At 36.4% G+C, this 27,865-nt stretch overlaps 1 protein-coding gene and 1 pseudogene across 5 annotated transcripts in view; one reads left to right on the top strand and one right to left on the bottom strand.

The window, feature by feature from the left end:
• Window positions 1-1,395: 1,395 nt before the first annotated feature.
• On the bottom strand, window positions 1,396-2,259 carry LOC140509146 (TATA-box-binding protein pseudogene; annotated as a pseudogene).
• Window positions 2,260-5,128: 2,869 nt separating this feature from the next.
• Window positions 5,129-27,865, top strand: part of LOC140506074 (aldehyde oxidase 4-like) — a 120,231-nt gene continuing 97,494 nt past the window's right edge. For 4 of the 5 annotated variants that reach the window (XM_072612832.1, XM_072612833.1, XM_072612835.1 and 1 more), the window contains exons 1-5: window positions 5,129-5,338; window positions 8,981-9,038; window positions 13,145-13,241; window positions 24,709-24,817; window positions 26,672-26,798. In XM_072612832.1, the coding sequence (XP_072468933.1) occupies window positions 5,276-5,338; window positions 8,981-9,038; window positions 13,145-13,241; window positions 24,709-24,817; window positions 26,672-26,798 (454 nt within the window). In that variant the 5' untranslated portion in view covers window positions 5,129-5,275. Of the gene's footprint in view, window positions 5,339-5,381; window positions 6,652-8,980; window positions 9,039-13,144; window positions 13,242-24,708; window positions 24,818-26,671; window positions 26,799-27,865 lie in introns of those variants that run through there. The other variant, XM_072612834.1, reaches the window with a different exon arrangement.

Genomic DNA, 27,865 nt, shown 5'->3' with positions numbered 1-27,865 from the left:
GAGGAAATTTGGTCAGAGCAGTCAGAACTGAAGGCCACAGGCAAGCCCACAGCTGGCTGTGAGGGAGAGAAGGGCATTTTGTATTCAGGAGGCTATTTGTGATTTGTTTAAGGGAGCTGGTTGGTGGGAAGCCTAACAGAGGGAGGGCTTGGGGCTGATTTTGGCCTCTGTATTGTTATTGTGTATAGATGTTTTTGTTACTAGGAGGGATTTAGCTTTCTGTTGTCTGAATAAATATTTTGGTTCTGTCTTCCATGTGGAGAGTCTGTTTCATGATTCAGAATTGCTTTGGGATATTCAGGGCTGTTGTAGGCACTGCGAATATCATGTTGGCACTATACTCACCTATCAGAATAACTATCTTTTATAACAAATCAATAAACTCGAAGGAAACAAATCATCACATCAACCAAATCTGAAAATAAATGCCTTACTCTACACCTGTAGTCCACTATACAGTACAGGCCTATATAGGACGCTTCTAATTAGAGGGAGACATACTTCAGTATCAGATCGTTAATCAGATTTCTGAAGCTTTTCAGTGTTTTCCTTTATATTGTTGTGTTCAATCTGTAACTCATTTCTGGATTGTCTACTTTGCTCTGCAACAATTAATATAAATCTTCCAAAATTCCTCTGAATTCTTCATATTCATAATTTTTTGTATAAACAGCATTTATTGTATAGAGTACTCTGAGGAATATGACATTTCTATTCTCAAAAGAAAAATATGTATAGCCAAGCTTTTTTTAAATTAATATATCTAATTTGTCCTACAACACTGGAAAGAGAATGTGTGGCACAAAATAAAAGCAAAACCCTTTTAAATTATAAATCAGAAATAAACACTTTCAAAAGGTTTCATTTTATGATAGAAATAAAAAAAAATTATGGTTTATGGGTGGAAGTTTCCAACAGTGCAAGTAACTTTTACCTTTTAGTAATGTAGTTTTTGTCTTTTAAACCAACTTGTGAATTACAATTGAGGATGAAAGTATTTGAAATATAAACATAAATAAATGGATAGTGACGCTCCAAAACAGTCTCATAAAAGCACCTCACAGGAGAGCTGCACAGATGTTCTTTGTGTAAAATAATACAGTTTCTGCAACAATGCCAGGAAATAGACACTAGAAAAGTATCTTGATGTTTTTTGTTGTTTATTGCTGTGTCTGTCCTTCATTTTTGAAGAGGACCATGAAATCAGAGAAATGACTTGCATTTCACTTGGTTATGAGTGAGGGAGGGCTGCCCAAGGTCACCAGCTTCACTTTCCCTTCCTCTCTTGATGCTGTAATTTGCAGCTGAAAGTCTGTCTCACTTCTGTGCCATACACAATAACACCATACAATGTACCAAGACAACTTATAAAAAAACTCAAATGGGGGAAAACAGTTACGTTGTTTTCCTGAATCCTTTTAGAATAGGGTAAATGTTTTGAAATGCTTCCTATATCTCTGCTCTGACCTTAGCACCAGCTACTACAAAATTTTCCCGAAACTAAAACAAGCAGAACAACTCTGGACTTGATCATTTTGTAGATTAGTTCAGGAGATAACTCTGGGTCATAACTACTAAATTGTTGATGTGCCAGTACCAGCCTTTCTAATCTTATGAGAAACTTCACACTGCAGTTTCCCACCATATTTTGAATCTTAAAATCCCAGAACTTCAGAACTGAACTCAGAACTGAAAATAAGGACAGTAGTCCTTGGTTCTCTTATTCTCATGGTGACTGCAGCCAAACACTTGTGATTGTATTCAGCATTTTGAGCTCAAAGTACAATGGCTTTTTAGGTTTAATTTACAACCAAGGTTCATTGTGGATTCAGTGTTCTGTAGGTGTGGTATAATCCCAGAGCTTTCAGATGCAAATGTGGCTGGTGCAATGGGGACTACAGGAGTCACTGGGGAAGGATGCAAGGGTGGTAGAAGTGCTGTGGTAAGAGTTTGTGAATGGAAGAACTGCGAGGTTTGACCAGAAGATGTGGACTGCTGGGCAGTTTGCTGCTGCAACTGCTGCTGTTTCCTCTGCTGTTGTTTCATAATAGAAAGACTGCTTGTGCTTTGGATAGGCTAAGGCGTCAGTCCTGTACCATAGGGCATCATTGGGCTAAATTGAAATTCCAGGAGTCATGGCCCTCTGAGGAGAGGCCAGGTCCTGGGTTTAAGGTGGCAAGTCACTGTTTTGATCCATCATGTTCACTTTCTTCTTAGACAAACCAAAGAGTTCTGTTCCCTTTGCTTCAGTTTGTCCTTCAAAGCATCACAAGTATTTATGTCATAGATCCTTTCAAAACTCTTTAGATTATATCCATTTCTCGAAAATGTGATGTCTCTAGGGTTGCTGTGGCCACCACTATGGAAGGTGAAACAAGAGGTTTGCTGCAGGCAGTCTCTGTTTACCATGTTGACCCGACCCTACCCCCACAATTTCTCATATTGCATTGAATTTATATATGAGTTTGTTGATCCATCCTCAGTTTATAGGCATCCACTTTCCATCTATTTCTTTACTACTACTAAAGAAAGTGCTGCTACAAATATTTATGTAGATATGTGCTTTCTCTATTTTTTTTTACACTCCTTGGGAAACATGCCAAGCAGTGGTGTCACTGGGTTAAAATGTATTAGAATTTAGTGACTTTAAAAAATATAATTCCAAATTCTTTTCTTGAATGCTTGAATCAGTAATAGTAAGATGTATTCATGTGATCTATTAGGGCAAAAGTTTTTAATTCTTATTTTGTCATAGATCCCTTTGGCAGTTTGGTGAAGTCTATAATCTTTTATCAGGTACTTACTATTCCAACTATTATGCTAAGTGTTGGGGTTACATGCAGAAAAATTGATGGTCTCTACTCAAGGAACTACAATCTAATTAAAGGAGGTAATATATGAAAAAAACAAAACAATTTCAGAATGAATAGAAAGCCCCAGGATGAGGTGTATTTTGGTACACCAACAGTTCAGATAATAATTCTTCCAGGAAGCTAGAAGACATAGAGCCAGGGCATATGGTAGGTCTTAGAGAACATAATACATAGAGGCAAGGCTGATGATAAGACCTGTTGGTTCTCCATTTCTTTATTTTTTTAAAAAAATTATATTTTTATTTCATTAAATATTACATTTAAATATGTTAAAATTATGAGTTCTAAATTCTATCCTCTGCTTCTGCCTCTTCCCTACTAGCCATATTGCAAATAAAAAGAAAAAAAAGAAAAAAAACCAAGAAAAATAAAGTGAAAAGGGTATGCTTTAAATTGTACTCAGAGTTCATAGCTTCTTTCTCTGGAAATGGATAGATAGCATTTCTAACCAAGGATTCTTTGAAATTGTGTCTTGATCACAGTTCAAGATATTCACAGTTGATCATTATTAAAATATTACTGCTACTGTGTACAATGTTCTCCTTGTTCTGCTTATTTCACTTTACATCAATTCATATATGTCTTCCAAAGTTTTTTTCTCACCCTTTTATTTTGTAGTGGGGGCTTTTGGGTATCAACCCATCAGTCACCCTCTCTCTATGTATACTCAAGATTGTCCCTTGTTTTAATTCCTTTAAAAATTTAGAATCCAGAGGGGTGAATTCTCTTGCAACTCTTCCTGAGTTACTGGGATCTGGGGTTTCTGTCACTGCCAATTTAGCAGGCTGCTGCCATATAGGCTGAAGATGAGCCTTGGATAAAGGACCTGCTAGTTTTCTCCTTTCTGGAGGAGTTAGAATGATGGCTCTGTGGAAGCTGAGGGTTCTGGAGGTGCTGAGGCTTTCTCTGACCAGGAATCCACCTCTTCTCCCCCTTCCTCCTTCTCCTCATCACCTCTGCCTGAGTGTTTTTGCCCTTAAAAAGTATCTGACCCATTGTTAACTTGTCAGTATTGATTTCTTATGAACAGAATCTGCCTTTTGATTTGGTTAACACAGTAAATTCTCCCCGTAAACCTGTAATTGCTGAGATTTTACTGTGCCTGCGTGAACCTCAGACAAAGTAAAATGCCCCCGCAGGGGTTCTTCGAGGCTTCCCCTTACCTTAGTTGCTTTGTCACAACTTGAAATTCCTTTCCAAGGGGGCCGTTATCAGCGAAAGACCCTTTCCTGGATCAGGTCCCTGTTCGGGCACCATTTGTAGCGGGCAACCTGCGACCCCCCACATGGTTTTGGTGATGTGGTGAAGAAGAAAGACACGGGAGGCAGGCGAAGAAAGACCAACTCCATTTATTGATCTGAGGGTCAGGGTGTTTATAGACTGAAACTGCAAGCCTATGTGACATTCTGCTTGTCCCCAGCCATAGTGATTTAATCAGTCTTATCTTAAAGACTATTTTACATCTATTTTACATTTCCCTTGTTTTCTGTAATTCTCTTGTTTGTCTCATGGAGACAGCAACATCTGGAGGGCATGGAGAGCCATTCCTGATGATAATGAGCACAGTCTCATAGAACAGTTTCCCTGAAGGTCTATCCTGATCTTTTCAACCGCACTCTACCCTGGCCCTCAACATGATTATTTATTGGTATTTACAGCTCTGAATATTTTGCCTCTGGAAAAAGAACTGAATTTGGAATCAAAGGACTCAAAAATCAAATACCCTCTCACAGTTATGTCAGCTATGATGACTCATTTCATCTTTGTGATCTTCAATTTCCTGAAGCTGAGAGTTTTACTAAATGATTCTTATGATTATCTTATGATTCTTAGATTTTAAATACTTTCAATCTATTAAATTTATAATGAAGTCTTTTTATGTTATCATATCCTTTTTTTCTGAAACTCCCCTCCCCTCCAAATTTAGGTGAAAGTTGGTCTGAGTATTGAGTTTTAAAAGTATTAAAAGTTAAATATTGGATGTTATAGACTTATGTAATGATAAATTAAAATAATAATTAAAATAAAAAAATTGCCTATTGAAATTTAGATTGTATTTATGTTATCCAGACAGAGTTAACTATTATTATGGCTTCATTTTACATAATTTATCTGTAATGTATCTCCTTCGTAAAGGAGACTTCTCATCCAAATTGGGCATGAATGAAGAATCTATATATAAATTATGTGAAGGAAGAGGCAGGTAACTTATATAAATTGCCAGCAGTGTGGGAGGCAACATAATTGCTCCATTTGGATGCAGGGTGTTGATATAAATCACCCTTTGCAATTCTCTCTTTGGAAGATTGATACCTAGAAGTTGGCAGAGAAATTGCTCTCTTAACCTCTTGAAACATTCTCCCACTATCATAAAAAGCTAAAAGATAGGAGCCGTGTTGCTTATGACAATGCCCTCCACTAGTCCCCAATCTGATCACCTGATTTTCTTTGTAAATGGAAAAAAGGTGAGTTTTGGGTGTGGTTCTGAAAAATTGTGATAGATTTTGTATAAACAAGGACTTAAGCTAATATTCTTTTCTCCCTTTCTTCTCTTTTCTCATTATATTTCCTTTCTAGTATAAGAAGATATTTCACATCTAATTTTTTGTATTCACAACTGAGTCACTGTTGGATATGCTCTGGATATATTCAAAACAGTTAAATATGTTCTTAGGAAGGTTCCAAACTAATCAAATGTGAATGTGACTGGTTCATTTCCTTATTTTTCTTTTCGAATTAGTAGCGAATAATGTTTACATTGTAATTTAGCAGATATTATGCAGTTTTAAAATCTTGTCTAATTATGCAAGAAATTCCTGAAATTAACTATTATTTGATTGAGTTCACCAGGGCTATTATAATAAAATGTTAATATATAACTAGGATAGCAATGCTAACAATCAAACTCTTCTGAGCAAATTTTACTTCTCTCACAGTGCATTCTACCAAGTCAACAAATTAATCTAGAGACTAAACTGTGGGCATTACAGATTCTTTCAGTATTTGATTTTCTTCAATAATTCTCACCTTGTTTGCTGGCACAGAGAAAGTCTCTGTATCAGCAGAGTATCCAAGGTTTTATTGATCACATGGTAATGGTAGAAGGTTTTTTAGGATACGTATCTAAAAAGCCACCTCTGCCTTTATTTGCAGTATTTGGTATAGCAATTTGCCTATATCCTGAGTTGAGGGCAAATGGAACATAAGGAAATTAAAAGTGGATTAACGCTCTGAAGAATCAAGTCACTGACTTTTTCTAATGGACAAAATAGAGTTTCCTGACTTTCCTTTATTTTGCCTGAATGAAATTGTTCTTGTGGCAGTTGGTTGGCTAGTGGACAGAACACTAGAAGACCTTTGGATTCCAGAAGACTTTGCAAATCCTGCCTATGGACTATAAAAACTATAAGTATTATCCTAGACAAGTAACTTCATTTTTCTCAGCCTCAGTTTCCTAATTTGTAAAACGGGGATAATATTGCACCAACCTCATAAGGTTATTGTCAGGATCAAATGAATGAGATAATATATGGAAAGTGCTTTGCAAACTTAAAATACTTGGATAAATATCAACTATTTATACTTTAGCATTGCAATAATAATGAAAAGACTTTCCTAACGCATCCAATATCTTAAACAAATGTCATTTTTAATTTTATTCCTTCTTTTACCATATTTGTTTTCTAAGTGTCTGAAGAGAAAGTGAGAGAAAAAAAGACAAGACAGAGAAACTATTTAAAGCAGTTTTCTTCTAAATACTTAGAAATTATTGGATTGTGTAAGTGTATATATATATATGTGTGTGTGTGTGTGTGTATGTGTGTGTGTGTGTGTATGTAGGTTCATGAGTCTGTGTGTGCATGTGAGTGTGTGTGTGTAAGTAGTGGAGAGAGTGATCAAATATAAAGGTTGTACATTTGTACATGGATGTAAATGTACAGATGTATAGGTTCTGTTCTTTAAAAGATTACTGAAGAAATTCATAGAATGATTCCTTCTTCTCAAATGTCCCCTTTATTAGTGTAGAGAGGCAACTCTCTTTCTGAGATGGCTATGAAAGTATTTGTTAAGAATAGCTAGGGCTCCTGTGTATTGGCTAATTTCATGATTAAAGGTGGTATCCTATTCTAAATTTCTCACTCTTTTCTTCACTCATTCCTTTTTTTTTTTTTTTAAGTTTTGCAAGTTTCAAGTGGATTAGGTATAATTTTTTTCCCCCTGTGAACTGGTGCTGGGCTTGGGGTAAGGTAGACTTTTTGCATCTGTGGGTGTGTTGCATTTTGGAGGGAAGAGTGAAAAAGTGAAATCAACAGTGGGACTTGGAAGGCTGCAGATATAGTCTGGGAAAAATCATCACAGTGTGGGAAAGATCATGTAGGACATCCTGGATCTCTCTCTGCCCTTCTGGTGAAAGGAAATGCAGGATTTTGTGAGTTCTCCTCACCTTCTGGGTGGTGTTTTGAGGGGAATTTTTTTGATGTCGCAGAATATAGCTTTTTCAACTATAAATATGGAAGTGAAGGCAAATGTGGTGGCTACAATGCTGTGCCATGACTCTGATTTTATAACACATGCCATATACACTAGCATGTGTATGTGAAGTCACATACACATGAGCATGTGCACATAAACACACATAGGCAAGGTTCTATGAATCTAAGTCTAAGAATGACAAGTCCTAAATTATATCTTTGAGGTAAAAGGTTCCTTTCCAAACTTTTGGAAGGAAAACTTTGAAATTAAGGACAAAACACTGGTATAATTCATTGCTAATGTCTGTCACACCCCTGTTTCTTTGGCTTCACCACTTACGGGTTAGTTTTCTTCCCGACTCCCCTCTCCACACTTGAGTCATCCCTACCACAGAAGAAAAGGACCTAAATCTTTGGAAAAATCTCTTAGAAAACTGATTATTTTTAGACCAGAGACTTGTGACTTCATTATGTAGTGTACTCATATTTGTAGGCTCCATATACCAATGAAGATTGGAGTCTACTCATATCTTATAGTCATTGAGTTTCCAGGGGGGAATGAGAGGTTAAGTGATGCTCAAGGTCACACAATCTCTATGTGTTAAAGATAGTACCTGAACCCAGTTCCTTTTGTTCATGAAGTTATGTCTCTAGTCATTAGACTACATAAATTTAACATATCCAACCTGTTTGTATCTTGTCATTTCTACCTTAACATCCTTTCTAGACATTTATAAATGTCCCTTTCTCTTCACTCACACAGCCACCACTGTAGCTCAGACTCTAATCACCTCATCTCATTTTTACTGCAATCATCTTCTAGCTAACCAGACTTTCTTGTTTTAGCTGCCAAAGTACTTTTCTTAAAGCATAGGCATGACCATGTCACCCTCCCTATTCTATAAACTGAAATAGTTGCTTGATATTTCCAAGATGAAACATGAAATCTTTTGTTTCCCATTGACAGTAATTTACAACCTGGTCTCTTCCTGCCTTTCTAATCCTCTTTTTCTTTATTCTTTTCTACACATTCTGTTACAGTTATACCAACATACTTACTGCTCTTCCTAAGCAACTCTCCATATCCAAACTCTGCTTCTTTTTACTGGCTGTCTTTCATGCCTGAAATCTTCTCCCTTCTCACAGATACTTCCTCTCTTCTCTGGTCTCCTTCAAGACTCAGCTCCAGTCCCACATTTTCCAAGAAACCTTTGCCAGTCCCTCCCACTTGCTAGCGAGATATCTTGTATGTATAGCGTTATTTGCTTGTGCCCTCGATTAGAATGTATACTCTTTGATAGCAGAAACTATGGTTTCCCCACTTTCTTTGTATCTTTTAGTGCTTGGCACTATGCTTGAATAAAGTAAGTACTTCATAATTGCTTGTTAACTGACTGAATAGTGAGAAAACACAATTGTATTCACTTTGGAAAGATCTAAGAAACAGAAATCATGAAAGGATGGTTGCCACAGAATTTTATGATATTACATGATAAAATTTCAAGTCTCAAGAAAGTTAATTTTCCCCCTTAGGAGAATCAAAACAGTGCCTAACATTGCAAAATTAAAATACAGTAACATGACTGGATTGGTTTCATCACACTATTGTAATTTTTCTCTCATTTTTCAATGCAGGTAGTAGAAAGACATGCAGATCCTGAAGTGACTCTACTGTTTTACCTGAGAAAAGTCCATATCCTTCCATTTTTTACTTCTCTAGCACTGTGATTAATGGAACATAAAGTGGTCTAAAAATCCCTAAAAGATCTATAAAAACAAGAAACAAGACATATACAATTAACGTTACATCAAAAATTTTTGTTGAATTTGTGGAGGGGCTGTTCCTTTACATAGAGACAATTTCTTTCTTTCTTTCTGTCTTTGTGTCTTCTTCCTTCCTTCCTTCCTTCCTTCCTTCCTTCCTTCCTTCCTTCCTTCCTTCCTTCCTTCCTTCCTTCCTTCCTTTCCTTTCCTTCTTTTTTCCTTTATCTTTCTCCTCTTTTTTCATTCTGAAAGTTCATCGGATTCAGAAATAAAAGAGACTAGAAGGAGACTCAGTCATTTAAACATAGAATCATAGATTATTAGAATAAGGTAACCAAGGCCCAGACAGAAGCAGGTTTCCCAAGGTCACATTCCAAAGTACTCATTTTGCTATTAATGAAACTGGGCAGGAACTTGTGTGTTTATATCATTTATTTAATGTCACATAAAGATTAAGTAGCAGAGCCTTAATTTGAATTCCATATCCTCTGACTCCAAATCCAGTGTTCTTGCCAACATTTCGGACATGTGGTTGAGATATTTATAGGCCTCTGTAAGACTAGAAACCAAAAGTCTTTGTATCTTAATGTCAAAAATTACTTATCTGTGATTACAGTAATGATGCATACCATATTTACTGGCATACTTCTGACTTCAAGAAGAAAGTATAATACAAAATGAGACTTTGGGAAAGAGATGGTTTGTCAGATCATATGTTCCAATTTTTGTTTTTGAAAACATGGTCATTGTCTTTAGGTAAATATTATTTTAAATGTCTATTTTCTGTGAATAGAGATTGTTTAATTCTCTTTTCTTGTATTCCAGGTACCTTACCCAGTGCCTGGTAGTAGGCCTGCAATGAATTTTGTTAATTAATTGGTTTGTATGTTGACTTTGATAGTAACTATGCATATGTTATTTTGAAATTATGTCTAAACAATAATTTAATAGTGTGTGAGACTGTGATAAGAAGGTACATTTACTACCTTCTTTGTGCCCAGCACTCTGTGTAAGAGCTGGGGAAATTATGTGTAGTTTGGATACAATCCTTGCCCTCAGGGAGCTTGAAGTCTAGTTCCATCAGGATTTTTGACTTTGAAATTTTTCTTTATTGAGGAAAGATTAAAATGTTTCTAAACGTACATTAAAATTCTACAGTATAACTTTATCACTAAATTGAGATCTTACCCCCCCTCCAATCTTAGGAGAAAAGGCATTTCTTTATTTCTAAGGAAGGAAAATATGACTTCAGTTCTATTTCCACTTTCTTTATGACTTTGTTCCTCAATTACGCCCTCTCTACAGCTGAAAACTCTTCCTCTCCATAGTGTCCTTTGCCTCCAACATTAAACAGGTACATACTTCCACTGCCACTGGGGAAAATAAGACACTTGGTCATGCTGTCCCTTCTAAGTCAAGTCTTTTTTCTTTATTGCCAGACTTCTTGAAGGAATGAACTACTTCCATTTCTTTCCACCCATTCAGATTCCAACATTTTGCTGAAAAAGTAGTATAGCCATTTTCCACTCACTATTGATTTGTTTTTTGTGGATGCTGCCACCATCTTCCCTGCCATCTAGGTGCAAAATCTTCCTCACATATTTGACAATTCCTTTTTTCCCTAGTTACCAAGTCCTGTTAATTGTTCTTTCTCAATTTTCTTGAATTCTTAGATCTTTATCCTCACTTCTACCCACTCTAGTTCCCATCATCTCATCTAGATGAATGAAATAGACTCAACTAATCTTGCTGCCTCCCCCTCTGATCCATGCTGCATTGATGATAGATTGATCTTCAAAAACATTGTTTTTATAATATCACACACATCTCAAAACTTCATTGCTTTCTCATTACCTAGAGAAAAAATTCCAATTAGTAGCTTTCATTAATCTGGAATTACTTTGACTGGCACACATTGCAATTCTGTATTTATCCTTTAAGACTCTTGTCCCTGTCCTATTATACATATAACCAATTAACCATCAGACTTTCTTTAGGGATTTTAACATTTTGTGAGTCTCAGGGAGTATCTTTCTGTTATTTCTCAGTCTGGTTATATGACTTCCTGTTTCTTTACTCATCATAATGTCTTTAATAAGATTATATGTCATTTCTTCCACGGCAATGTCTGCTAGTCCAAATAATTCCAGATTAATGAAATCATGGATTCATTGAAGTAATTGATCTCAGTTCATTATCCTGAAATCTATCTGAAACAAGAATGTCCCTAAAAAACCCAACTTTAGTAATATAGAAGTATAGAGTATAATTCCTTAGGAAGGAGAAGAAAGCTTGAATTCTGAGATTCAGCTCTTTTTCCTCCTTTAATATCTAATAAACAGCATATTAAAAGCTCCAGCCTTTGTTATAGATTTTCTCAAATCAGGCTGGTATTTATAAGACTTCCTCTAAGACTGTGTACTTGGACTCTGTGCTACATCAAAATGAGAAACAGTGATTCTCAAATCTGTTAGGGTTTCTAACATCACATCCTCAAGTTCCTTGACATTACATTTTAGTTCTCACAAAATGATCAAAGTTGCGGAGAGTATTAAAGGGGACTTTAAAATATTCAAGTCAAATACTACATACAAGTCAAATACTTCATGGAGTGGTATTTAAAACCAGCTCATGTACTTAATGCTTATTGTCCCATCTTCGAATCCCCTTCCTTATCTCCCCTGCCAGTCATGCCACACTTTTATGGTCAGGTATCATAGTACCTATGAGTTAGAAGTAGGTTAGAAATACCCTTGACAGACTGTCATCAGGCCTCTAGATCCACATAGAGTGAGTCTAATCCTTTTTCTTCTTGACAGCCTCCTTCTTTACTTCTTTACCCCCTGTTCCCACATTCCCTTCCTATTGCAATGTTCTCTATTTTAGATCAACGTATCCAGTTCTTTCTAGTATTCCTCGTATGAGAGTTTTCAAACTATTCAATTAATATGTGCCCTATAATTTATATATGTTTTTTAAATTGTGCTGTCCAGAAATGAATTGTCCAGATTTAGTGATCTAGCCAGCACTAAGTATGGTAAAACTCTTACCTTTATTGCTCTGGCACTATTAATGCCTCTACTGGTGAAGTCTAAGATAATACTTCTAAAGATTCACCCTATGCCTCTTCCTGGAATGGAGAGAAGCCTGGATTCTGATAGATAATGACAGCACAACCCAAGCTTTGTCAAGTTCTAAAATGCTTGATGGACAGTGAGGTGCTATAGTGCCAGGCCTGGATTTAGGGAGTTTTATCTTACTGAGCTCAAGTCTGGCCTCAGACATCAGCTGTGTGACAAGAGGCAAGACACTGTTTGCTTCAGCTTTTCATCTGAACTAGAAAAGGAATTGGTAACATACCCACAGGATACAAAAACAATTGATCAATTTAAACCAGTGATGTCAAACTCAAATAGAAACAGATCCTTGAGGGATGCTTATTTACTTAGAAAATCACAAATTAAAAATATTTATGTATTGTAATTTACTTTGTTAAACATTTCACAATTATATCTTAATCTAGTTCAGCCATATTTGGGAGTTTTACGGTACCTTGGGGGTTGGGGTTTGGGCTAAGGGGGAGTGCTGCAAGTTTTAAATATCTTATTTGAACAATTCAGTAGAGGGGAAATCAAGCAAAATAACTTATTTGGTGTCAAATTTTAAAAAATGGTTGAATGGGAAAATATTTCACTGCTCAACCAGTAATGGTGGCACACAGCTTTATATGGGTTTCTTCTTGCCTCTAAACTCATTAATGCAAAAAGCACTGAAAGTTAAGGATTTCTCCACTAATGAGATAGGGTAAATCTCTTTATTTCTAAGGCCCTGGTTTCCTCAGCTCTATAATGAGAAAACTGGACTAAATGATCTCTAAGGTGTCTTCCATCTAGATCTATGAACTGAGATATGGGAATGTTGACCATTCAGTAAAGATTGTTTTTTGGACTTGTTACTTGTTACGTATCAGTGGGAAAATTTAAAATAAAATATAGCTGCCTGCCTCTCTTTTTCCTTGACTACTTTCCTTCCTAGTCTGCCTGACAGGAACCAAATATGGCTGTGGAACAGGAGGCTGTGGGGCCTGTACAGTGATGATATCGAAATACAACCCAGTGACCAAGAAGATCCAGTATCCTTTGTAATGACCCATTCTGGGGGATTTTGTGGTTGAGGGAGAGGGAGAGAAGCAAATACCCTAGGGAAGTTTGTCTGAGATATGGTCTTCTTTGAAAAACTCCCACTAGGCACCCTAAATTCTCTACTGCCACCTGGCTGCCCAGATATTAGTCATGTTGTGAAAGAAGAATCAGAACAAAAGGGAAAAACCACAAAAACTAAAAGAAAAAATAAAATAGTATGCTTTGATCTGCATTCAGACTCCGTAGTTCTTTCTCTGAATGACAATTCTTTTGGAATTGTCTTGGATCATTGCATTGCTGAGAAGAGCTAAGGTCTATCATAGTTAACCATCACACAATGTTACTGTTGCTTTGTACAATGTTCTATTGGTTCTGCTCACTTCACTCAGCATTAGTTCATATAAGTCTTGGTGTTACAGGTTTTTCTGAAATCTGCCTGCTCATTATTTCTTATAGATCAATAGTATTCCCTTACACTGAATTCTATTTTTCAATATTGATATACTGATACATTACTGAGTCTTGTAGAATTACTGATAGTAAATTAGATATCAGAAATCTGGAATCACTAGATTGCTGTGGTCTAGTAGAAATGTTCATGTTGTTCTTTTGCATTTAAACTGACCTGGAGACTTGCTTGCCTGTAGGGACTGAGCTCAGCTGTATATTTGCTTTATAACTTTGAAGTGTATATTTCTTTGTAAAAGCTAAAAAAAAAATTAGGCTATTCAGCAACTCTGAGATTAAGCATAGGATCAAAGAATTTAGAGGTAGGAAAGCCCTTAAAATTCATCCAAGCTGTTTAGGGTCAGAGGCAACTTATGTCATCCCTCAAGTTATACGTATCATGCTGTAGAAAGGGCCTCCTCTGACCCTCTGTGGTTGAACTTTGTGGTGTGTCTTGTTTTCCTTCCTTCTAAGAAAGCATATACATCTAAAAATTCTGACTCATGTGAAACCAGGTGAATCATTCTTAGGAACTTCTTTGTGTCTCAAGTAATTGATTCAACAGGCATAGGTGGATGCCTATTTGCATGCCAAGTGTAGGTTTGTCAATTCTCCCAGTTGGATCTTGTTTTACTGGATAGCATAGTCTTTTAGGTGTGCTCCAGATACTCTGAAGACTGGGTACTGTTGAGGGAAACAGTCCCCCTTTTTTCCATTACACTTATAAGCTTACAGACCATAACTTCACTTATATGCACATTATTCACTAACCTGAAAGAATACTAGCCTGAGAGAAGTATTCTTTTGAATCTTGAAGACTTTTCTGTTTCCAGGCTCAAAAAACACATTTTTCAAAAATAACCTGAGGAATTAGCTAGTTCAAATTTTTCTTTTTAAATATAACTAGCTGAGGGATCTCAGGCAATTCCATTCATTTAAGTCTCAATTTTCTTATTTGTCAGATGAGAAGGTAGTATAGTGGAGAAAAGATTAAGAGTAAGAATTTTTTTTTTAAATCTTTGTTCCATTGTCACTTATTGCCCATGTGTTCTTGACCAACGCAATCACCTATTCTCTGGGCATCAGTTTACTGATTTGTAAAACTCAGGAGTTGGAGTTAAGGATCTCTGTGGTCTGTTCTAAAAATTAAATTTCCAGTCAGTTTAACACTTTAGAAAGAATTTGGATAACAAAATTCTCTGCTTCTTTTCCAAAGCGACACAAACTGGTCTCTGGGTGAAAAGACTTATTAATTGATTGGAAGGTGACTAAGACAAAGTTGACCTTCCTTATAATTTTGCTTGGACAAGTCAGGGTCAAAACTTTCCTGAAACATAACATTATCTTGGAAAAGGAAATTCTCCAGCCTTGGTGAATTCTAAAAGATTTTGACTTAGTTCTTAGTGGAAGGTGTGAGACTCAGGGTATCAAGGCAACTCACCTCAGTCTAAGATTCTAGGGTCTTCTTAATTATTTTTCAGTCATTTCAGTCATGACCCTTTATGAACTTACTCAGGATTTTATTGGGAAATAATGGAGTGGTTTCCCTTTTCCTTCTCCAGATCATTTTATAGATGAGGAACTGAGGTAAACAGGGTTAAGTGACTTGTCCAGGATTACATGGACAATGTGCACGAAGCCAGATTTGAACTCAGGAAGATGAGTCTTCTTGACTTCAGGTCTGGCACTCTCTTTATTGTGCTGCCTAGAAAGAGAAAGGTCTTTCCCCTCCTTAAATATTGAATTATCTTGGAGGCTATGGAAAAGAATGAGGAAGAAGTTTCTGTATCTTCCACCCAGGGACATGACTGTAAATGTTTAACAACTAGCTCTCAGAAAAAAGAAATGTACCCTTGATACACTTTTAAGTTTAATTAATGTTATTACTCCATCACTTTCTCAAATCTAGACAGTCAACAAAACAAGAACTCAAGTCTGACTTGTAACAATTTCCAAGGTTTTAAATGCTCGCACTGAAATTTTAATAATCTGCTTGTACAATCCTGTTTCCACCCAATCTGATTCCAAGTTCCCAGACTACATTTGCATATTGTCTCCTTAGCATTGCCATTGTTTTGTTCTAAATAGTGTAACTATGACCTAATACTCCCCTCCCTGCCACAGATTGTGATACTTTTGAAAGTAGCTGTGGGCTCCCTGATTCTTTCTCCTTAACCTAGATCTCTAGATCAACTTGCTGCCAATTCACGCTCAGAGAGTTCCCAGTTTAGAGATTATTAATGTTTTCAAGGGAGTACAGAAGGAGCAAGAGTCTAAGTTCTCTTCAGATCAGGTTTAAATGGCTACCTGCCCCACCCCAACAAACCTAGTGGTTGTTATTGGGTCAATGCCCAATGCCATCCTGGAGAAGGGTGTTGAACTGTTGCACTCTCTTGGCTCTTTTGAGAATAAGGCTGGGGATGGGCTAGAGAAGATTTTAGTGAACTTAGATATCTTAGTTTATAATTTCTTATTATTTTTCACTCTGGTCTTTCCTGTCTGAAGATTATTCTACTTGATTTAGAAAAGAGCTGTGTAGTTCAGTTTGGCATATGTAATTAATACATGCTTGTTGATGGGTTTGAATAGCTTCTACCTTTTTGTTCTTTTCTAGATCTGTAGTATCTCTCTTGTGATTTTTAAGTTATTAACAACTGGTTAAATCACATTCTTCAGGTTTTTCAGTGTCCCAGGATGTAGTTTATTTAAATTTGATGACATGAATTCATTAAGTTCACCTAGATGCTCTCTTACCATCTTTCCACTTATCTTAGTTTCAATTCCTTTTTAGCCTTTTTTTGGCTTTGTCCCTCCCAAGCAAGAATATGAAAAAAATAAAGCAAAATTGGGATTGAACATTTCTTCCTTCTTCTTCTTCATCATCATCATCATCATCAGTCTATCATAAACAGCTCTCCTATCCATTCCTTGATCTTCATCTGGCCCCCACCATTGCTTTTTTAACCCCCTATTTGCTGCTTTTGGAATTTGTTGCCAGCCTCAATTTATTCTGAACTTTAGTCACCTTGACAGTGTTCTTCTATGACTATTCTGGCCTTTATCTTTATCACTAATTATCTCCTTTTGCTTCTATCTACTGTATATATCTTTTTAAACTTCTAAAGCATTCTATGAGTTCTGCGTATATTCATATCAGTCTCATTAGAATCCTTTTTTCCCCCCAATGAAATTATCTATGCCACTACAATCTTGATCTTCAACATGTTGCAACCTTCTTGGGCCAAATTTCCTTGTAATATACTTCCTTTGGAATCTTTGAGTCCTGATTTCCCCAAATTTAGGGTATACATTAGACTTTGTGTAGTTTTCCCTTCCTTGCTCACCTGCATAATTGAACTGACATTTTTTAAGCATATGCTATTTTTGTGACACATTGTGATAGAAATTGAAGATACACATGTGTACTTGTACACACATACATACACATCCACCCCCACCCCCCCCACACACACACATAAGCACAGCACTAGTTCCTACTCTCAACTAACAATCTACTGAAGGGATATGGATACAAAGTTAAGTAAATAGATGATAAATGGAAAAGTGAGAAAATACTTGGCAAAGACTTCAGGTAGTGGATGGAATCTTGAAGGTAGGTAGCCAAGTCTTTTAAAAGGTGGAGCTAAGGAGGGCATAAGGGATAGCCTCTAGAAAGTTACTAAGATAAGTAATGAAAGAATCAGCATGTAGTAGAGCATAGAGTGCATGAAGGGGAGTAATATAAAATGAAACTGGAATGTTAGTTTGGAATGAGATACTAGAAAGAATTAAACACCAGATTGAAGTGTTTGTATTTATCCTAGAGGCAACAGGGAGTTACTAAAGGTTTTTAAAGCAGAGGATTGACATGTTCATTGTGCTGCCTGAAAGGGATTGCTTTCACAGGTACATAGATGATAGATTGGAAAGGAGAATAATTTTAAAGCTATTTTTTAGAAGATGGGAAAATTGATGTGGACTACATTAGGACAGCAACAATGAGAGCAGAGAGAAAGGGACATATGTGAGAGTAGTTGTCACAGTAGAATTGACAAGACTTTGTAAATGAATGGAAATGAGGAGAATAAAGGAAAGTCAAGGATGACCCCAAAGTAGTACAGCTTGGGGTGACTGGAAAGATTTTGGTGACCTGAAGGGAAATGAGTAAATTTGGAAAAGGATTTTTTTTTTTTGTTTTGGTAGGAAGAAGGTAATGAATTCAGTTTTGGATATGTGAATTTTAAAGATGTTAATGAGACAGCCCTTGTAGAGATTTCCAAGATATAGTTGGTGGCAGAAAGATTTGGAAGTGCTCTATAAGTGATGACTGTACTGATGGCAACTGATGAGATCATCAAAAGAGAATATATAGATAGGAAAAAAAGAAAAAAAGGCAGATATGGAACCTTGGAAAACAGCCACACTTAAGATATGGGATATTGATGATATTCCAGCAAAAAGAAGTCAACCAGTTTGGAGGAAAATTAAGAAAGAGCAATGTCACAGGAGGAGGAAGTTCTAGACCAGGTCAAAAGGTGCAAAGGTCAAGTGAAATGAACATTGAGAAAAGGCTGATGAAATTAGCCATTAAAGGATTATTGATATTCTTGGAAAGAGCAGTTTTAGTTAAGTGATTGAATACAAGTCAATTTGTAGGGGGAGTAGTAAGTAAGTAGGAGAGGATGAAGTGAAGACAAGTATAGAAGTTTTTTATCACCCCTAGGAATTTCCCTCTAAAGTGAGATATAGAAAAGTCACTTGAAGAGATATTAGGGTCAGGGGAAGGTCTTCTTTTGAAGAAGAAGTATATATGTATACTTCTGTCATTAGCTGGAAAGAGCCAGTAAATAAGGACAGATTGAAGATAAAAGAGAGGTAGAAGGTGAATAATCAAGCAAGCAAGAAGGGATGTAATTGTGGGGACAAGTAGAGGGGTTTGCCATTGTTAGAAGTAGGATCATCATTTCCTTAGAGATTAGAGCAAAGGGGGAAAGAACAGGAGTAGTTTTGGGCTATGGCATCAGTGACCTTGATTTTCTGTGAATCCACCCTATCCCTGCCAGGACATTGTTCTGATAAAGATTTTTAAATTAGCAAATTACAAAGAGATTAAGGGGCTAAGAGTTTTTTATTCAAGTATCCTTCTTACTAAGCACAGAGGCAAAGTCTTCCTTTTAGGAGAAGCTTGGCATATCCTGGTATCATAAGTTTAGAGTTACTAGTATATGGCACCACTGAATGGCAATTGAAAATATTTCTTTAAACATAACTAACTAACTAATTAAGTTTCAGCACAAGGTGGGACACTTCCAACAAAATCTTTTGTCGATTAGCAACCTGTAATAGTAAGTATGCCAACATACATGGGGGTAGTGGTGTATGAACCTCCTATCACAGGTTCTTTGATCTGCTTTTCTTAAAGGAAAGCTTTTTAAGGGTTAACAATCTCCTTTAATGAAGCACATATATCATTCACTTAGTTGAGGAAATCAACAGACAGCAATTCCAAACTGGCATAAGCAATACACATATCACAAATCAACAGACAGGTCTAACTGTCTGACCATAGTTGCCAGAGAAGGAAGCACCAATCTGGGTTTCAAAGCCAGGGGGCTCATTAGCAGCTTCCCAGAGTCTCATCTGCCATACAAAGCTTCTTTCACAAACTAAGTCCCAAAGTTAAATCTCATCTTCAGAGTATTTGTACATTTTTTAGAGCCAGAGAGCTTCCCAACCTTTGAGAACCAGTGCTTCATTAACCAAAGGTGTAGGCCTTCCTACAAATCTTCCCTACTCAAACTCCCTTTCATGGGCAGGCCTATTAATGGATGGCAAAGATCTTTAAACACATCAAAATTACAAATACATATACTGTTTCTAGTTAAAGAAACTCTTGTTTCTATACTTTACTCCTAATAAAGACTCTTGATTGGTAAAGGCAAGATTCAATCAAAGGCACAAAACCAGCAAAAGATCCTACTTTGCTTGCCCTTACAGTCCACCCTTCCAAGATCCTTGGCCTTACAATCTAAATGGCCATGGATCCTGGAGCAAGTAGAGGCATTATACTTCTTGATTTCTAAAACAAAAGCAGCAACGATCTTACTTTGCTTGTCCTTATACAACACAACAGAATGGAATCAGGTTGCAAATCTAAGGAATTTTATTTAGAAAGGTCCAGCCTATTGTTGAAGAGAGGGGTATTTGGCATTCTGAAGTCCTTAGCAGGAAGAATGGCATAGTTAATTAAAAGTAAACTCAAATCTAAATGTATTTCCCTTCTTTTCTCACAATACATTAATATTAACTTTTACGACTAAAGTATTATAATTCAGGGCCTTATTTTTAATAATTATTTAAAGAAATGGAATTATTGCACAAACAAGGGAATGCAGAATTGACCATGATTTCTTCAGAAAAAGCAATCTTTCTATTGATTCAGATATAATCACTGATTCAAATAATCAAATAATCATCACTTTCAAAAGATCCAGCTGGAATGTAAAGCAAAACAAAACAAAACTTTGCAATAGTAGCCTGTCATTTAATTATTTTGCATGTGTACATTGACCCAAGCAACTCTGAGATTCCAAATTGCAGAACAGTTATTAATCTGCTCTGATAGAGGGAATTCCTTAGTAGGATTTCCTTACATGGAAGAAATTACAAGTCTTGATTTAAAACAGCAACAAGAGTGAGACTAAGTGTCTGATCCTTCAAAATAGACAAAACTCAAAATTTCTTTGATTGAAAATCCGTTCTAAAACAGGAGACTGCGAATGGGAGAATCTGAACAATCAATACTGAGGTTGCTCTCCAGGACTGGATCCCTCCATGTTCCACAGTAAGAACTAAGTGTTGAAAACCTAACAGGCTTGAGAACAAAGGCTAGGGAACCCCTACAACACTACAGAAAGCTTTAAGAAAGAAGTAAGTGCTTGTTCTCTTTCATCATAGATGAGAACTCATACTTGAGAAAACAGTCTATCATTTGAACATTTCTATAAGTTTGAATACAGAGACAACAGACCAAATCTGTGCTCTCATTTTCCATTTCTATGGATATTAACTTCTGATATATGTCTTTTTATAGTTATTGCCCAGTTTTATTCTTTTCCCTTCTCTCTTTTTTTTCTGATCATTCATTGAACTTTTCTCAAGGGCAAAGAAAGCATAGTTCTTTTCTATAGTCTCCTCTTTGTTTTAAATGCCATGACCACTAAAACTTGACTTCTGGTCATCCTAGGCCTCTATCACTGAATATGTCATTACCTTGACTTCAAGCCTCTGAGAGTGTTTAGAAAAAGCAAATTCCTCTCCCAGTCAAATCAGATTTGAAATCTCTTTGATCCATATAGAGTATTTTCACCTTTCAGAACTACTATGAATTCATTAGCACTCAATTCCTACAGCCCTCCTTCATCCCAAAGAGTAAGCACAAAAGATTGCAGGCTATCTCCCACCTTCACTGTTTTTAGTGCCTGCACTCCCCTGTTGGCTAAACATGAACCCTGCTAAAAATCTTCTAAGGAGTTTCCCAAGGAATGAAAATACATAGTTCTCCCTTGATCCAGAAACTCATATTTCCAAGGTAATAAGTTTGTTCAGGGGTAAATCCTGCTCCTCTTCCTCTGTTGACCTCTCTCCCTGACGACCTCAAACAAAATCCAGAATGAGGTGTTGTCCTCTTCCTGAGGAAGGAAATCAGACCTTACTCAGGATCTCAAGTTTCTTCTGGTTCAATGGAAGAGATTGTGAGTCTGCCCCTTATAAGCAGATAAGTGATCTTGGAGCTAGGATCTGGAGGAGCACTAAAGGTGTCTGCCTTTATGACCTGATTTTCTTTGTGATATAGGAGACAAGGGTCTCTGCTAAGAGACAGGAGGAAGTTTGTAGGGTGTACATTTTTCAGGAAAGATTAAAAGTATTGACCAGTGCAACAGTGAGGGTATAGGAGAGATCAGATACCATGAATTTGTGAAAGCCCCTGTTTTGCTCCATTGTTGTGTGACAATATTTAGCTGGTTTCAGAAGCTATGGTATTGGAGAATAAGTGGTAAACCCAGGGTTATATTTGGATAGGAAAAAGGATTCTAAGGGACATGTATAGTTAAGTTGATCAACCTCACAGCTGAGAGTGTGAAGGCAGGAATGTGAAGACTAAACAATGAAGGATTTGAAGCAGAGTTAGCAGAAGTAGAGGTCACAATGAGTATAAGGAATAATTTTAACTTTGCTCCAGAGAGGTGGAAGGATAGAAGGTTATGATCAAAGAGGAGAACTTTAGCTTTCAGAATTATTCCAATGACAGTTGTGGATGATGGGATTGGAAATAAGATCCTTCAAGGCAGAGATTATTGCCTTTTTTATATCTGCAGTGCCTAGCATAATTGAAATGTTAATTGAATAATGAGTTCTAAATGTGTCCATCCTTTATTAATAGCTAAGGAGGAGTATGGATGTTAGTTATGATGCCAGATAGGTCATTAATGTAGATATCATAATCCCTCAGCGTTAGTGAGGGCAGGCAGGAATCTGGAGTAAAAAGGAAGAGGAGGAGACTGAATTTCAGAATGGAAGGAAAGTGAATTGGAGTGTGGTAGATGACTGCAACAACGATCTAGACAGAGTATTATGGATGGATGGGGTTATCAAAGTTCTGGCAGGGCTTAAGTTGTCTTCCCTACTTTGAAGGATAAATCACTAAAAACCCTGGATAGTATTTTTTTCCTGGCTCTAGAAGAGAGAAAACTAAGGTGAGATGAGGACTAGAGGGTGAAGTCCCCCACTATAGCAGATGTTTTAAGGATCTCTTAAAAAGGGAGGAAAGGGTGATACATCACAGCGGAGGTTATAATATTGTCACTTCTTCTCCTCAAACCCACTCCTTCTGACAGCCTGGAGAGGAGAAAAATAAAGCATCAAGGTTTAAGACTGTGAGTTTCTTTGTTTCTTTTTATTATTGACACTTATTCAGGTGACCAGAGCTCTAAGGGGAAAAAGAAATCGTAAACTAACAGATAAGGAGGAACAAAAAATCCTTATTTACTTCCCTAATACAGATAAAGTGTAACTGACCCCTGTTTGTACAGAGTGTTATTTTGTTCTTTGAAAAATGGCTTCTCACTGATCTAATTTTTTTCTCATAAGCACCTGTGGTTGACCTTGTCCTTTCCATTTCCTTGTGTTCCTTTGTTGGTGGCATGAGGGAGTGGGAGAGCTCTGAGAGTCACGCTCCAGCTGATTTCAGAAAGTTATTATCTTTCTAAATAGAGACACAATCATGAGTCATTCATACACTTTATAATTATATTTCCAAGGTAGAATTATTACAAATGTGGATCTTCAAATCTGGGCTCTTAGAGCACAAGTCTAAATCTTTTGTGACCTCTAATGGTTACAATGGAAATCGATTCCTGGGATCACTGTTTTTCCTCTTCCCCAATATTGCTTCAGAACTTATATCAATATGAAAAAAAATAAGTTCTGATCTTGATTTTTCAATAATTTTTTTTCTTATTTTCTGGAGCTTGAGCTACAAGTTTATTTAAATAGAATATTGACTACATTTGAGGAGAGTTATTATATATCCAATGTTAGGAATTCTATGCTCTTTCCTTTTGTTTTCCTGCTGCTTTTGGAGCTTACTGGTTTTAAAATCTTACCTGGGCTGACCTCTCTGCAGTGCTCAAAAAATTATGAAGGTTAATGCTAGTTTTCTGTGTTGCTAGTGAGAATGTCATCTGTTTTATGACTTTCATTGTTATTATAGCTCTTTATTAGTATGTTGCTTGGTCACAACTATGTTTTATGCTTGTATCATTACTGAGCTAGATTAGATTTGACTAAATTGTTGGTCATTTGATACAGTATTCTTTGGAAAGTAGTTAATTTTGTGTTTTATGGAATAACATTAGGATCCTCTGAAAATACTGATAACAAAATATTGGCACCTTATAAATAAGAGTGCCCTTAGGGATACTGATCCTCAAACTATACTCTGTGTGTCAGCATTCTGAAAGTCTTCCAAAACAATAGAAGTATGTTAGGGGGCAGTTGGAAAGTCCTGGTTGGGCTGGAACGAGACACTATGGAGTATCATATGAGTTATCAGACTTGAATATCACAAATCACCAGAAAAAAATCAGATACTGAATGGCATTAATTTGTGACAACTCTTTCCCCTTCCCACCACATTTGAGGGAGAGGTTACAAAATGATGATTCCAGTGAACAAAAGATTCACAAAGATTCAGATTTCAATCAAAAGATTCAGGCTCATGGTCTTATGGGTCAATTTAAAGAATGAAGTTTATGGTTAATAAAAAAAGAGCAAATAAGTGTGGTAATAATGATATCAGGCCAATTAAACAGGTTAGACCACACAATAAAGCCTAATCCTAAAAGAAGAGAAATTGTTAAGTGATGGGGCAGAGAAAAGATCTGGCACTGGCAACAAGAAGCAAAAAGTATGCTCATTTCTCTTGGCCCCGTATGTAGGGGCAAGAGAGGAGAACCTAGACCTAGAGAAGGAAGCTGGGTATTTAGAGACTTTGGGAGGAAGATAGGTTTCAATGAGGGCAGGAAAGGGAAAAGGGCTTATGATGAAGCGAAGTTTAACAATATACATCAGCTTCCAGAAGGTACATGGGAGAAAACACCAGAAAAGTGTCAAGACTGGGGAGGATTAAGGCATAATAATGCACAGATATGCTTGCTTTAAAATAAAAATAATAAACAAATAATAAGAGTTTAGGGAATTTCTGTATCTATATCTTCATTATCCCTTCTTACACTCCTTCCTCCATTTCCCTCTATTTCCCTTCCAATCCCAGAACAAAATCAGTAACAACAAATCCCTTTGCACATCTCTCACAAATACATGGATTCTTAGTGAGACCTGCTCTATAATACCTGGTCAGATATGATTAATCACTGTACAGCAGGGTTGATTAAATACTATTGTAATGTTATTACTATCATTGTTTTTCCTTTACTTAAAACACCATAGCCATTATTCTGCCACTGCTTGCCTGGTTCCCTTATGTTCTCTCCATGGTGCTGCAGTCACCACAGTGGAAGGCATTGGAAGCATCAAAACCAGGATTCATCCAGTTCAGGTAATGTTACATTGGACCTTGTGGCCTTGGGGAAGGATCCATGGACTTGAAATCAGAAAACGTAGGTGCTCCTCCACTAACTTGTGCAGCCTTAATCAAACCACTTCTCTCCAAACAAGTTTCTATATTTATAAAATGAGAGAATTAGACGAGATGATTTCAAAGATTCCTTTTGTCTCTAGCAATCAATGAGTAGTGGAATCAAAGTTTCAGTATTGCTAGGCTTTGTTCAGAAATGAACATTCTCCAATTAGGGGTGATGAACTAAGGGAATGTTTTGTACTAAAAGATGTTTCAGTCCTTCAGACTGTGTGAATCTTTAGATTGAATCAATTTCCTTCATCATTTAAGATAGATTCTAGAAGCTTTCTTTTCTATGCCTCTAAGTTAAAATGAAGATGACTTTCCATCAATTTTATTGAGGAAAAGATGAGTGAATAAACTGGAATATATGTGCTGTGCTCAGATTATCAAATGAATTTGTGACTTCAGCAATGTGGAAACTCAATTGATGTAAATGACTCATCCATTCTTCCCATCCAGTGTAACTCTCGTCCATTTTTCATTTCCATTGTCCATTTAAATTTTTCAGAGAGTTTTCAGTATAGCTCAGAATAGAATATTGTAAGCCTTTTTTTCAGATAGCTGTTGAGGTCATTAAAAAACTTTGCAGGTTCCAAAGGCAATGCAGCCTATTTCACTCCTGGGTATACTGTTCATCCATCCATCCATCCATCCATCCATCTTTCTTTCTCTCTCTCTCTCTCTCTCCTTCTCTCCTTCTCCCTCTCTCCCTGTCTTTTAATTTATTCCATTTTTTTCATATTATTTTATCTTTATGGGAAAATACTGATGTGGAAATTTCTGTTACTATAAAGCAGATTTCTAATATTCCTTATGGTCTTGAGGAACTTGCCTGCAGCAATGAAAAGCTCAATTATTTTCCCACTGTCATACTCTTAGTATGTATATGTGTATATATATATATATGTATGTATATATGTATATATTTATGTATCAGAGGTAGGATTTAAAACCAGATCTTTCTATCTCCAAGATAGGATCTCAATCCACTGTCACATGCTGTTTCTCACATTATTCCCTATATTCAGGCATGTGTTGAGCCTGCTTGAATCACCTTGTGAGACCCAGAAAGCCAATTGTTAAATTTTCAGCGTGGGCATTTAAAAATTAACAATTGTTACAAATCAGGACTTGATTTTTCATTTGGTTAGTTTTCAAGACCTAAGAAGGTGTTAAAATGCAGATGAAACATATAGATAAGCTATGTGTACATTGCATTCACCAGCAATTCCATTTATATTCCAAAATAGTCATCCTTTTGGGTAATGCTGCTAAGGACAGTAAAGTGTTTGATATATAATTATACAGTTAATTTAAAACTGAAAGTGTCCTTAGAGATTTTTTTTATCACACATTCCTTACTAGAGAACAGATAAAGACTAGATGAAAATCACATTATAAACATGTGGAGAGTCAAATGTGATTAGAGCATTCTTTTGCAGAAAAACATGGTTTGCTTATAGTTCATCTTCCTTGAAAGCAGGGAAAGAAAGGGAAAAGACACTAATAGACATTAACAATATTTGCATATTTGCTTATCCTTCAAGATTTTTTTTCTTAGCCCTCAAAAATTTGGACCAAGAGTAACACTGCTTAAAGTCTACATCTGTGTCCTTCTTCGAGGAATCTCAGTTCCAAGAAAGAACTGCTTGTTCCTGGGTGACTTTTCTTGAAGTTTGTTTTATCATTCTAAACTAGATATGTGTTTTATGATCGTCAAGACTGAAAAATTGTGCTAGTTTATGGTATAATCTTTTTCTTTCCTCTCAGGAGAGGCTTGCTAAATGCCATGGCACTCAGTGTGGATTCTGTAGCCCAGGAATGGTGATGTCCATATATACTCTACTGAGGAACTACCCAGATCCAACAACAGAGCAGTTAATGGAAACTCTTAGTGGTAAGCTTCCTATTCCGTGATAAGTCAAATTCTTTTCCCTACTACAAGAGGAACCTATAAAGTGGGAAGGAACTTTGAGACTTACTGCATAATGGGAGTTTGAGAAAGTATCTAACCACAGATTCTGGTGTAGGGTAACTGATCATCTTCCAAATCTGAGCTCATTGATTCTTGTGAAGTTTTACGAATTGATTTGGATTTGAGTCAAATCTAAGACAGTATTGTATTTGGTTGTCCTGGGGATTTATGTTCACTGCTAAGATAAAGAACTTGTATTTGATTCTGTAAAGAGAAAGTTCTTTGATATTCACCATTTTTTTAATAGACATGGATATGTCAGGTCAGCCTTATAGAGAAACTTGTTATTTCTTTCTATTCTTTTTCACTAACAGGATGAAATAATATTGTCTTAGTTTGACTATGTAGACCAAGCAGCCTACTTGCAGTCAAAGGTGGAAAACTAAGGAATTTAAATGGACGTACAATCCATTCCATATTGTTTGATTGGTATTTTTTTTAATGTTCATTTAAAAAAACTTTGAGTTACACATTCTTTCCTTACCTTTCACCTTTGTACCATCCAAGAGCTCTCTCTCTCTCTCTCTCCCCCTATATATATACATATATACGTATATATGTATATATATATGTATAATACATGTGGAATCATGCAAAACATTTCCATATTAGCCATCTTGAAAAAAAAGGAGAAAAAAAGTGAAAAAAAATATATTTCAGCCAGCACACAGAGTTTACCAGTTCTCTTTCTGGAGATGGATGGACTTTTGCACCAAGGGGCCTTTGGAATTATCTTGTATCATTGTCTTGATCTAGCTGGTGAAATCTTTCACAGATGACCACTTTATAATATTGCTGCTGCTGTGGACAAGGTTCACCTGGCTCTTCTCACTTTACTTTTCATCAGTCCATTCAAGTCTTCCCTGGCTTTTCTGAAACCATTTAAAAAAAAAATAGCACAATAGTATTCCATCAACAATCATATGCCGCAACTTGTTCACCACTTCTCCAGTTGGTGAACAACCCTTCTATTCCCAATTTTTGGCCAG

The sequence above is a fragment of the Notamacropus eugenii genome, chromosome 5, assembly GCF_028372415.1.
Source record: "Notamacropus eugenii isolate mMacEug1 chromosome 5, mMacEug1.pri_v2, whole genome shotgun sequence".
Classification (NCBI taxonomy): domain Eukaryota; kingdom Metazoa; phylum Chordata; class Mammalia; order Diprotodontia; family Macropodidae; genus Notamacropus; species Notamacropus eugenii.
This window is presented reverse-complemented; position numbering and strand designations above follow the sequence as displayed.